We start from the raw sequence: 13,101 nt of genomic DNA on the forward strand, positions 1-13,101 counted from the left end.
TCCTCTGGCCTGCGGGGAAAGCGGCGGCTCCACTCAGATCCAGGGGCTCGCGCGGTACGGCTCCCCCTCGCTCGTTCGGCGGTGACTGGGCAGCCCTCGTCCGGCAGTTGCAGCAGCAGGTGGCTGCTGCTCCCTGATGGCCTGGGTCGTCGTCGCCTCCTCGTGGTGAGGCGGGCTGCTCGTTGCCGCCGTTCTCCCCGGCTGCGGGCTGCCTCCCCTTCGTCGGATCTGATGTCTCCTGCTGGCCGTGCCAGCTTGTTTCCTCGGCACCCCCATGGCCCGGCTCTTGCCTAGATGTTGGGCTTCGGCGGTGGGTGGCCAATCTCCTCGGGATGCAGTGTGGAGGATGCAAATGTCGGGTAAAAGCTCAATCGACGGCGACACCTACGGGTGCCGTTTCCTTCCTGGAGGCGTCGAGTTGGCACTGCCGTCCTCTCCCCCTTGCTCTTTGATCCAGAGAGAAATCTCGGACCCGGGTTCCCCGAGTCCGGCGGTGTCGACGTCTCCACGTCAATTCCTCGTTGGGGGCATCGTCTTGGATTGTTCTGCTCTGGGCGGATCCGCCCCTTGCTGCTCCATCTTCACCTCGGTTAGGATCCTAACAAGCCTTTGTCCTAGGACACTCTGTTGGCGCTTGCCTGGACGCCTGGGGTGGCCTAGACGACTTGCTACCCTTCGACCTCGGCGGCAGTACATCGGTACTGTGCCCTCCGGTCTCGGTGGCGCGTTGTCTTTCGGCTTCGCCGGCGGCACACCGGTGCCGCCGCACCAACTCGGCTATCCGACGCCCTTCGTTCGTGCCATTGACGCTTCTTGGCATGCTCCTACTTCGATTATCCTTATGGACAGGGCTATGCATCATGGTGGCCCAGACGACGCTTGCGTGGATATCCTGGCGTGGCCTTGGCGGCAAGCTGCCCTTCGACCTCGGCGACGATACACCGGTGTCGTGCCCTTCGGTCTCGGTGGAGCGCCGTCTTGCGGCTTCGACGGTGGCACACCGGTGTCACCGCACGAACTCGGCTATGCGACGCCCTTCGTTCGTGCCAATGATGTTCCTCTGTGAGCTGCCGGTTTTGGTGCCTTTTTTCTCCCTAGGGCTTCTTGTGGTTCTTTGTTGATGGTGGAACGAGCTGCTCGGCGGAGCTTGCTCCTGAGGTGTTGGTTACCAGGGTTTTCGGTTTGGTCTCTGTGCCAACCTTCCCCTCTGTTTACTTCGTTCTTTCTCTAGTTTTTGGCTCTCCTCCTGGGCGCCGTCCTCTGTAATTTTCCTTTGCACTTTGTGTGCGCCTTCATGTATTTGTACTGACTGCCAAGTCACTCCTCGAGTTGGAATATAACAAGCGGTGGGGTTTGACCCCCCCGTCAATCTCGAAAAAAAAATGTATCTTGATTAAAGAGTAGGCTTCCTACTTTCCTGTAGCTATCCCCTTAGGTGCTTCTTCCCGTGTGATTCTGGTCAATACCCAGTGTCCATGTCTTAGTGCCCAAATTTGGCAAGCCATATGGGGCCAAATTGGTGGCATTCCAAATGTGAGTGCAAAAGCATGGGTATTTTGGCAAACAAAACTGCTCCACACACGACACTTAAGTGCCCGATCTTTGCACGACCAGCAAATCCAGCGGTTGGTGCCCTTTCAATCCTATGCATGACCGGCTGGATTTTATCGTCATGCAGGAATCTGTGCCGTTATGTTGTTTGCATAGCACGACTATTTCACAAATTTGAATGTAGACCCAAGTGAGGAAATATTTTGGCTTGCCTCCTCAGTCTCTCGATCAAAGCGCTGCTTATAGTACCTATATGTTATGCTGATGCTACTACGGCGGGATTAGGGCATCTCCAACGCTGACCCCTAAACAGGACATCACTTCCGTCCGCGAACAAGGGAGGATCAGTCCATGGACATGGTTGCGGGAGCCGGCCATCCAAGCTAGCCGCGTACATCTGTCCCCAATTTTTTTCCCAGTCTGCACACTCTAAATAGTTGCATATCTAGTTTCAGTTTAGCTAAAGATCGTTCAAATGCAGCAGTAGTTCTAATTTAAATATTACAGTCCAGCAAAGTATTCAAATTATAGTAGTTCAAACATGAATTTAACTAGGACATTAGTAGTTGTCCCCAAAGAACTAGCCTTGGACAGGGGTGCGTGGAGTGTTGGCCAACTAAAGGACGACATATGTTCAACAGTTAGGTGTGGCAGAGATGCGCATGTTGAGATGGATGTATGGCCACACAAGGAAGGACCGGGTCCGGAATGATGATATATGAGATAGAGCTGGGGTAGCCCCGATTGAAGAGAAGCTTGTCCAACATCGTCTGAGATGGTTTGGTCATATTCAACGCATGCCTCCAAAAGCTTCAATGCATAGGCGATGGCCAAAACATGCTGATATTGTCAAGAGAGGTCGGGGTAGACCGAACTTGACATGGAAGGAGTCCGTAAAGAGAGATCTGAAGGACTGGAGTATCACCAAAGATCTACCCATGGACAGGGGTGTGTGGAAGCTTGTTATTCTTGTCTAGAACCATGAGTTGGTTGCAAGATCTTGTGGGTTTCAGCTCTAGCCTATCCCAACTTGTTTGGGACTAAAAGCTTTGTTGTTGTCATTGTTATTGTTGATGGTACTAGTTGTCCCGTTTAACCGCCCACATATGCTCAATCAAATCTTCCTTCAGTTGCTCATGAATTGCTTGATGCAGGATTTTTTGATGCGTTTGAACAAACTCATCAAATGTGTCCAATTTCTTCTCTAGAAGTTCGATATAGGCTCACCCATGTTCTGAAATTCAAGGGCTGAGGCAGCATCCTCACCCTCATCCTCCTATGATCATGGTGCATGATCAACAACATGTCATCACCTCCCACGAGGTCTCTGGATCCCATTATTTAGTAGGTCCACGAACAACTGCAAAATGAACCTGCAGAACTCCAAATGCCCTCTCAATATCCTTTCTAGCCGCTTCTTCTCTTTGGTTAAGCTGAGACTTTTTCTGACCAACTGGATCAGAGATAGTCTTGACAAAGGTAGCCCACGGAGAATATATATTTTCGACCAGATAGTACCCCATGTTGTATTCATGCCCATTGACAGTTTAGTGGCAAGGAGGAGCTTTCCCTCCAGTCAGTCTAGCAAACAATGAGGATCACTGCAGCACATTGGTGTCATTATGAGACCAGGGCATGCCAAAGTAAGCATGTCAAATCCAAAGATCATGTGATGCAATTGCTCCAAGAATGATGGTGGACTTCTTAACCTGACCCTGATATTGCCCTTGTAGAGCTTTTGGGCAGTTCTTCCATCTACAATGCATGCAGTCAAGAGATCCGAGCAAACTTGGCCACCCTCTAGCTTCAAATTGCCAAGATCTTGTCGGTGTACGCGATAGTTGCTTCTCTCATATACTGAGGTCCAAACACCGAGACCACAACAGTAGCAAATCTTACCATGGCATCTTTGCATGTGCTCTCAAATATCCGTAGGTATTCGTCGCATGAATCAGCAATTATGACATATGTAAGCATCCGCAGTGCAGCCGTGCACTTTTGGTAACCAGAGAACCCAATCCTTCCCACAACATCCGTCTTCAAGATGAAGTAGTTATCAAAGGACTGGACACCATGGTAGAGACGATCAAAAACATTTTTTGGCAGCCAAAAGCGCCAGCTAAATTGTCAGCGAATAGGGCATCAGGGCAAAGTAGTCATCCATCAGCGTCAAATGGCCCTTGATCGATCCCTTGAAATTGTGAACATCCTCTTCCGCACGCTCTATGTTTGCAATGACCGCCTGCATCTTCGCCGTCTCATCCGTGTAGTCCTCCTCATCGAACGAGCCGTCGGATGACTCAACATAGTTCTCGTATATGTACTCCATATCCGAATCCATTGCTTCAAAAAAAGAAGGGACAAAAAAAATTAGCACGGGCATTTCACCGAACACTTGCTGGGCATGGTGAGTACCGTAGGGGTGGATGGTACCTGTGCAGCGGACGGAGGAGATGTGTTATGGTGCTGCTAGAAGGAGGGCGCGAGAGGGCCGGCCGGGGGCCTTTTTGCCCACAGCCGGGCAAGAGGGAAGGGATTTCCTTCTTAATTCTTGCTTGATTAGATTGATACATCTCCTCTCTTTATATAGAGAGGTTTACTTGACTCCCAGGCAAGGTTATCTCTAATTAACCCTAAGTCTAATGGGCCCATTAGGCCCATTACGTACTCTAACACTACACCCCACCTGGACATGCAGCTTGTCCTCGAGCTGCAGCCTAACCAACTTATAACCATGACTCGACGCAACACAAACCTAACACCTAAAAACAAGCCTTTTACATCTCGGCTTGTTTTATTATTCTCAACCTGAAATGGACTGGGACGCTTTATTTTGGACCCTTCAACAAAAAGTGGACACCATCCGCACGTTGGACATGCACGTGTACAGCCACATGGATCCCATGGACACCACCTGGACCAAAGGAGTGCATGTGTATGGCCACCTGGAAGTGGTTGCAAGAGCGACCAGTAGAGGCGCCCTCGCGGCGGCCGGCGGCGGAAAGCAGTGGTGCTACGCGGTGCGCTCCTGTCGGTGACACCCTGCCTTCTCCCCGCTGGATGGCTGTTGGTCTGCACGGCACAGGGAAGAGTGGAGAGCTTGCGATGGAGAATGACGAGGAGGGATGTGCCCCCCCAACCGCCGATGTCGCAGACTTTGAGGTCGCTGCCCGCGGGGAAAACCGCATGCCCAAGAACCCTGACGCAGCGGACGAGATCGAGGTCCTTTGCGCAGCGAAGGGCAACTTGGAGGAGCGGCAGCTGCAGACCACGCATCTCCCACACAAGCCGACACGCTAGGAGGCCGCGTGCAGCAGCGTGCAGCCTCACCGCCGCCGACACGTGGCTGGTAGCGATCCAAGACGGAAGCGATGACGGCGACGGCGGGGACTTGATCTGCTGGATGTGGACGCCCTGGGATGGCGGCGGTGCTGATGGGAACGAGGTCGTCGCACTCCTGTCGTAGGGCATCCCATACTGGACGGCAGAGCTGACCGGCGGTGGCTGCTGCAGCTGCAGCGGCTGCTGCGCTTCCGCGCCGGGCAGCGGCAACGACTGCTGCGGTGACGCGGCGGAGGCCGCCAGGAGCGGCGGCTGACACTGCAGCCAGGGCTGGGCGGTGGTGGCGATGGATGGCAGCTGCAACGGCCCGACGAGCGCGGCGAAGGCCGCCTGGTGCTGCGGCTGCCACGGCAGCCACGGCGGCGCGGGGGCGGCGATGGGCGTCGCAGCCGGGTGTGGCCCGTAGGACCCGGCCAAGAACAGGTGGATCTCCTGGACCGCCTGGGTTAGGTCCCGCAGCACCCCGGACACCTCCTCCCAGGTGAGGACGGCGGGGGCGGGCGCGACGGAGGACCCCGGCGCGGGCAGGAGCGGGACGACGACCGTGGTGGTCGCCGGAGGCGACAAGGTGACCGGCAGCGGAAGAGACGGGCTTGACGGCGGTGAAGACATGATCGAACCAAAGCTAGCTGATACCAAATTGTTATGGTGCTGCTAGAAGGAGGGCGCGAGAGGGCCGGCCGGGGGCCTTTTTGCCCACGGCCGGGCAAGAGGGAAGGGATTTCCTTCTTAATTCTTGCTTGATTAGATTGATACATCTCCTCTCTTTATATAGAGAGGTTTACTTGACTCCCAGGCAAGGTTATCTCTAACCCTAAGACTAATGGCCCATTAGGCCCATTACGTACTCTAACAAGATGTGTGGAACGTCGGCGGAGGACAAGCGGGGGTGGAGCCTGGGTGTAACGTTGGAGGAGACGGAGTCGTCGAGTTCCGACAATGGTGTGTCGGGGCAGCCGGGGTGGTGGAGCGACGGTGGAGGCAAGAGAGAAAATAGATGCACAGAAAGACAGGAGGGTGGAGGCACGGGGTCCGGGAGGGGTTTGGGGTGGGCCATGGGTGTCGGAAACCTACGTGGCTGCTACCCAAACTCCCGCAAGCCCCCCGGCCCATTCCCTAGTTTGTTTGGACTTTGCGAGAAAAAGTGCGTCCGGACCGATACATTCACACGTTGGATGGTTAAACATGCCCGAACCATGCAGTCCATACGGTTGCGAGTAGTTTGAGGGTCCACTTTGAAGACGCCTTATTATACTCATCATCATTAGCTGGGAAACTAATCAATCCACATGGCTTCGTTGACATTGAAGTGGGAGCAGCTACCTCGAACCAAATGGAAGACCTTGCGAAGCAGTACTCCCTAGTCGTGTCTTATTGTATTGGTATTGTCTCAGATCCAGTAGCTCTATTCGCGCTGAAGAGGCAACCACTATAATTTATACTTTCTATACACGCAGGCACGCAGCATATCATAGCTCTCTTCCTCCTGGAAACAACTAAGCTTGGACTAGACATCCTAGCTAGCTAACAGCAATCCTCTTCGATTCAGATCCAAGACGCCACACCGCCATAGCAAATTAAGCATCACATAAGGTAGTGTGATGGAGCCACAAAGATCCATCAACATGACGGCTGCGATGGAGGCTCTCTCCCCCTTCTTGAATAAGCCACGGAGGATCATCATCCAGGTGGAGGCGTTCACGTCAGGGATCGTATTGCTGCTCCTCCTGCAGCTCATCCTTGGGTCCTTGAGGCGGCAGTCGACCAACTTCTTGGTTCAAGCTGGTACGTGGGTGACCTACACTGTGTCGTTCCCAGCTATCGCCTACACCCTGGGATTGATGCAGTCCTCTCCGGTGAAGAATGTCATGTACCCCATCTGGGCTGTCTCATTGCTGATGGCCGCTGGGTGCACCAACGCCGTCAAGGCCTATGAGCTCAACGACAACAGGCAATGGAAGCGAAGTTTTTTCAATTTTCTCCAGTATTTCGTCTATGTTATATCAATCTCGGGCCTACTTTTCTCCTATAGCACGGATAATTCCTACCGAGCCTCCAACAACTTTGCAACTATTAAGTCTCCTGCAACTGTTCTCACTTATCTGGCTGCCACTGTCATTTTTACAGGACTCATAGGTAGAGAATTTGCATGCGTATTGGTTGAGGTTGGCTATTTCATTGCCAGAGGAGTTGCCAAGTTCATGAAGAACCTGCCTGCTGATGATGGTGATGGGTTCGATCCTGCCACCATGAAAGGCTACAAGTACCCTGTTCAAATTTATGGACTTTGGGGTCGTGTCACCATCGACCAGATCTGGCACTGTGAAGGCAGGCTCCTCCGCTCAGGTACTGTTCACTGCAAGGAGCTCAAGGACTTGTGTCTGGCTAAAGCCATGTATGAGCTATTGAAGCGGCGCTACTATGGGTTGTCATTCGCCGAGGAACACCTTGATGAAACCCGTGATTTTGTCTTCAAGGGATTACTACAAAATCAGGATGACTATGAGAGACCTTTCCGGATTGTTGAAATGGAGTTGGGGTTCTGCCATGACTACTTCTTTACAAAACATGCTATCATCTTTGAACTTGAGGGAGTATTCTTCTTTCTCTTCCTTGTGAGGATTGCTCTTGTTGCCACATGTGTATCCTTTGTCGTGCAGAGTACACTATCTGTCAAGACACTTAAAGCTGTCATTGAAGTGCACAGCAAAAGGGCTGACGAGATCATCACTCTCCTTGTTTTGGCCACATTCCTTCTCACTGAACTTCTTCAAGCTGCATTCTATCTGGCCTCGGATTGGTGCAAGGTGTCAGTTACTTGTATCTATCTCAAAATATCTTGTTATCAACACAATGCTTTCATTGAGAAGTTTATCTGCTATATTAGCAGATTCAAAATATTTGGGTACTGGAAGAATAAGATTGGTCAGTACTCGATTATTCCACACATTACCGCCGCTGATTCGTCTGGGGACTGTTACCCAGTGAACAAGTTGCAGACAGTAAAGCGGGCTATTGCTAGGTCCCTAATATCATGCGCCGGTCCACCAACTAATGGAGAAGGGTCATTACAGAGGAACGGTGTGCTTGCAGAGTTTTCTTGGGCATTGCATGGTCATTCACAAGCAGAGATCATGTTAATTTGGAACATCGCCACTGATTACTGCAATATGATTCCCCCTACTGGAGACGGGGAGCAACTGAATGGGACATCTGAAAATGAACAAGACACAAAGTTCAACAAGAATGTTTCAGTCAGCCTATCAAGATATTGTGCATACTTGATGAAGTCTGCACCAGAATTGCTTCCAGGATACTTCGGAGATACAAAGCTGGCCATGGTTGATGTAGAACGCAAAGCATACGAAGTTCTAGGATCCCGGAATGTTGGACTTGGTTTAAAATGGTGGAATGTTTTTTCCCTTTTGGTAAACGGGTTTCTACCCCTGGCCTCTGGATCTATTGATGCATCCCAGAATATTCACCAGGCTATGAATGGTTTACAAGACCAAGTGGAAGACAGGAGCATCTTCATGAGAGGTGTGAAGCTTGGAAAGCAGCTAGAGCGCAATCCGAGCAGTGCTCTTCGCTGGAAGATACTTGCGGATTTCTGGGCTGAGAAGATCCTCTACATCGCACCATCTGATAATGTGAAAGGGCACATGGAACTTCTCGCAAAGGGAGGAGAGTTTCTCACCCACATCTGGGTCCTCCTTACTCATGCTGGCATCCTCAAGATTAACAGGGAGGAAGGTAACAACACCATGCCCATGCGCCAACCATCCCAAGGAGATGTGTAGTAATTTCAGTTCTAGCTGCTTGCTTTCATGTACCACTATCGTGCGAGCGTTCTTGTTTGTTCTTCTCTTGAAAAGCTTTATTTCTGCTGCACTGTATCGAGTGTAATACTCTATCCCAGTGGTGCGCGTCATCTGAACTATTTGTTGTATCATTTCAAAATTGTCATATGCAAAAACCGTCATGTAATTGCCTGTGTGGAATTTTTGTTGTTCTATTAGACGGTGCGCGTCATCTGCACTATTATTGTTGTATCATTTCAGAATTGACATATGCAAAGATAGTGGTGTTTTATTGGTTTGTGTGGAATTTGTGTTATATATTCTGCTAGCCTTGTTAGGGGTCATGGATATACCAGGCCATCCATCGGGCCGGGCCTAACCAAACCCGAAGCAGAAAACACAGGCCCGGGCCTGGCCCGTCAACGTAAAAGCCCACCGGGCCTTGGGCTGGGCCTCTTTGTTAAATCGCAAATATGGCAGGCCCAGGCCCGGCCTTTGGGCTCCAAACCTAGGCCCAGGCCTGACCCGCAGGCAAGACAGGGCCGGGTTGGGTCGGGCTTTTTCAGGCCGGATATCCCATGGCCAGGTATAGGCATGGATAGCACCGTGCGTCAAGATACTCTCATGCAGCTAGCCAAGGATGCTCATGCTAATGTCATGGTGGAAGATTTTATGAAATGCTTCTTGAGACTGAATGGTACTATTACTAAGAATCATGGCCAGTTGCTCCGGAGGCAGGACTTGAATGACCACAACAAAGCTTGCAGGAATCAGGTGCGATGTTTACCTCAGTGTAGCAGTTCCACCAATTTGAGCCACGACGTTCATGGAGATTGAAATGGTGCTGAAAAACAGCCGTGAGCTTCCGAACAATGGGGTCCGCCGAGTGGTAAATTCGTCCTATTGTGATGCCACTAGAGATGTTAATCTGAGCGATCCACGCATCCTCCCTCAAAGCCTTGGGGCGCAGCCCACTGTTTAACCATGCGGAGTGCCAAAATCGGCTTGCTTGCCATCTCCAATGGTGGCTGACATTGGCCTGAGAAAAAAAAAACGTGACTTGACCTGAAATTGCTCACGCTGATCAGACCCCGCGGACTACTTGCGCTGTGTGCCTACAGACTAGCCTAACCAGGGTTGGGATCTTTCCCCCGGATGGCTCCCTGCCCTATGGCGATTGTGATATGTGAAAATGATCATCGAGCTACTCGTGGGGGAGAGATTGAGGGAGAGTGAAGGTGCTGATCGATCATACCCTGACGTCCAATCGGCTCTAAAATGGGGAAAATCACCCGTGCGCTGTTAAGAAAATGCAGAAACTAACATGTTGGATGCCAAACAGAAAGAAGATCATTGTTATGTGAAGGATTAACATGATCACCACATTTACAAATAAATAACGCCACTATCATCATCTGACGCATTTGTTAATCCTTTGACTATAAACTACTGGCTGGCTGAACGAGATACATCACTGCTGCTAGTACAAATACGAGACCGGTGACCTAAACCCTCGAAATTTATGGTAATCCAATGAAATGAAATGAAAAACAATATGTAAATACCACTTGTTCCTGCCCATGAAGAATTACACAAAAGAAGGTGCAAGGAAAGTGAAATTACAAAGCCAAAAACGCTCAGCTAGCTTAAGGATCACTTATTCTTGCACAGTACGATCATATTCTAGAGCTGACATGTGACCAACTCTCACATGCCCCATGCATCCATTGGAAAACGAGTTTAAATGCTTCGAAAAATTCCAAGAACATGTGAATGTTCACAAGACACGTGTTTACCACCCCTACAAAATTCAGATCCAAATAGGAAATCTACATTTGAGAAACTAAAAAGACAAATCCAAATGCAAATAGTGTCATTTATGCTTGTCTTTTTGTGACATTATTCATGCTGGATTTGCATATTTTTTTTAGTTTCTCCATGTATATTTCGAATTTAGGTCTGAAATTTTTAGGGGATGTAACTGCATGTCTTGTGCACCCTCACAAAAAAACATCGGAATGCTTTGAGACAATTGTGTTAAACATGATTATGTAATGGTCTTGTAGACCCTGGTTGTAGCGATCTCTATTCTGGTCATATCTAGGCATGAGGTTCACGTATAGGATAGATTAGTTGTAGAGGGACTCTCCTTTTATCTCTCTCTCTCATCTATCTGGATTCCCTCTTGTAATCTTTCTGGTCTCCTCAACCGACTCCTGTAATACCTCGAGGGAAACCTCTCGCTATCAATATAAGATCACGCGGCCCTCTCTGTTGAGGGTTGAGACGCTTCATCATCAACTTACATGGTATACAGAGCAGGCCTCTTCCATCTCATCTAGCTCATCCTCGTCGATCCACCTCGCAACCATGTCCACCTCCACCGCCGTTCCTACCTCTGGCCTCAACTACAACACATCTGAGCCTCTCACCAGGACGAACTACGTCCTCTGGGGAGCTCAAGCACGATCCCAGATAATGGGCGCCGGCTTGTATGGCTACATCGACAAAACCCTAGAGGAGCCTCCCAAAACCATAGCCACCAAAGACAAAGATGGCAAGGATCAGGTTGTCTCGAACCCTGCCTATGCCCCCTGGCTTGTACAGGATCAACAAATCGTCGCCTATCTTCTTCGAAACCTCTCCAAAGAGGTCCTTGTTCAGGTGGCGTCCATGGAAACCTCACACGCGATCTGGACAGCGTTGGCTAATATGTTCTCGGCCGTCTCCCTCTCCCGCGTCAACAACATCCATGCTGCCCTCACCAATGCGCAGAAGGGCACGCAATCTGCCTCGGCATTCTTTGGGCACATGCGTTCCCTCTCTGATGAGCTTGCTGCGGCGGGCAAGCCTATTGGGGAACCGGAACTGATCTCCTTCATTGTTGCCGGCCTCGACATGGAATACCAACCACTCATCTCCGCCCTTGATGTTCGCGTCGAGCCCATTACTGTCGACCATCTCTTCTCTCTGGTCGCAAACTTTGATCAGCGCCTCGAGATGTATCATGGCAATGGCGCTGGTGGCTTCAAGTCCTCAGCGAACGCTGCCTCCAGGGGCCGCCAGGGAGGCAACAGGGGCGGCTACCGATCTCAGAGAGGCAGGGGCAACAACGGATCTCGCGGCGGTGGTGGCTGTTGGAAATATGCCCTAGAGGCAATAATAAAAGTGTTATTATTATATTTCTTTGTTCATGATAATAGTCTTTTATTCATGCTATAACTGTATTATCCGGAAATCGTAATACACGTGTGAATACATAGACCACAATATGTCCCTAGTGAGCCTCTAGTTGACTAGCTCGTTGTGATCAACAGATAGTCATGGTTTCCTGGCTATGGACATTGGATGTCGTTGATAACGGGATCACATCATTAGGAGAATGATGTGATGGACAAGACCCAATCCTAAGCCTAGCACAAAGATCATGTAGTTCGTATGCTAAAGCTTTTCTAATGTCAAGTATCTTTTCCTTAGACCATGAGATTGTGCAACTCCCGGATACCGTAGGAATGCTTTGGGTGTACCAAACGTCACAACGTAACTGGGTGGCTATAAAGGTGCACTACAGGTATCTCCGAAAGTATCTGTTGGGTTGGCACGAATCGAGACTGGGATTTGTCACTCCGTGTAAACGGAGAGGTATCTCTGGGCCCACTCGGTAGGACATCATCATAATGTGCACAATGTGACCAAGGGGTTGATCACGGGATGATGTGTTACGGAACGAGTAAAGAGACTTGCCGGTAACGAGATTGAACAAGGTATCGGGATACCGACGATCGAATCTCGGGCAAGTACAATACCGCTAGACAAAGGAATTGTATACGGGATCGATTGAGTCCTTGACATCGTGGTTCGTCCGATGAGATCATCGTGGAACATGTGGGAGCCAACATGGGTATCCAGATCCCGCTGTTGGTTATTGACCGGAGAACGTCTCGGTCATGTCTGCATGTCTCCCGAACCCGTAGGGTCTACACACTTAAGGTTCGATGACGCTAGGGTTATAAAGGAAGTTTGTATGTGGTTACCGAATGTTGTTCGGAGTCCCGGATGAGATCCCGGATGTCACGAGGAGTTCCGGAATGGTCCGGAGGTAAAGATTTATATATGGGAAGTCCTGTTTTGGTCACCGAAAGAGTTTCGGGGTTTATCGGTAACGTAACGGGACCACCGGGAGGGTCCCGGGGGTCCACCAAGTGGGGCCACCAACCCCGGAGGCTTGCATGGGCCAAGAGTGGTGAGGGACCAGCCCCTTAGTGGGCTGGTGCGCCTCCCACAAGGGCCCATGGCGCCTAAGAGGTGGAAAGGGGGCAAACCCTAAGGGGATATGGGCCTTAGGGCCCATATTGGTGCGCCTCCCTCTCCTCTCCCCTCTTGGCCGCCACCCCCTTTGCCATCTAGG

The 13,101-nt window shown here is 50.6% G+C and overlaps 1 protein-coding gene across 1 annotated transcript in view; it reads left to right on the forward strand.

Annotated features, from left to right (window-relative positions):
• LOC123112503 (uncharacterized) overlaps positions 1–8,911 on the forward strand; it is a 10,527-nt gene extending 1,616 nt beyond the window's left edge. Inside the window, exon 3 of the mRNA XM_044533504.1 lies at positions 7,021–8,911. Within this exon, the coding sequence (XP_044389439.1) occupies positions 7,021–8,693 (1,673 nt within the window). The 3' untranslated portion in view covers positions 8,694–8,911. The remainder of the gene's footprint in view (positions 1–7,020) is intronic.
• Positions 8,912–13,101: the final 4,190 nt, after the last annotated feature.

The sequence above is a fragment of the Triticum aestivum genome, chromosome 5B (assembly GCF_018294505.1).
Source record: "Triticum aestivum cultivar Chinese Spring chromosome 5B, IWGSC CS RefSeq v2.1, whole genome shotgun sequence".
Classification (NCBI taxonomy): domain Eukaryota; kingdom Viridiplantae; phylum Streptophyta; class Magnoliopsida; order Poales; family Poaceae; genus Triticum; species Triticum aestivum.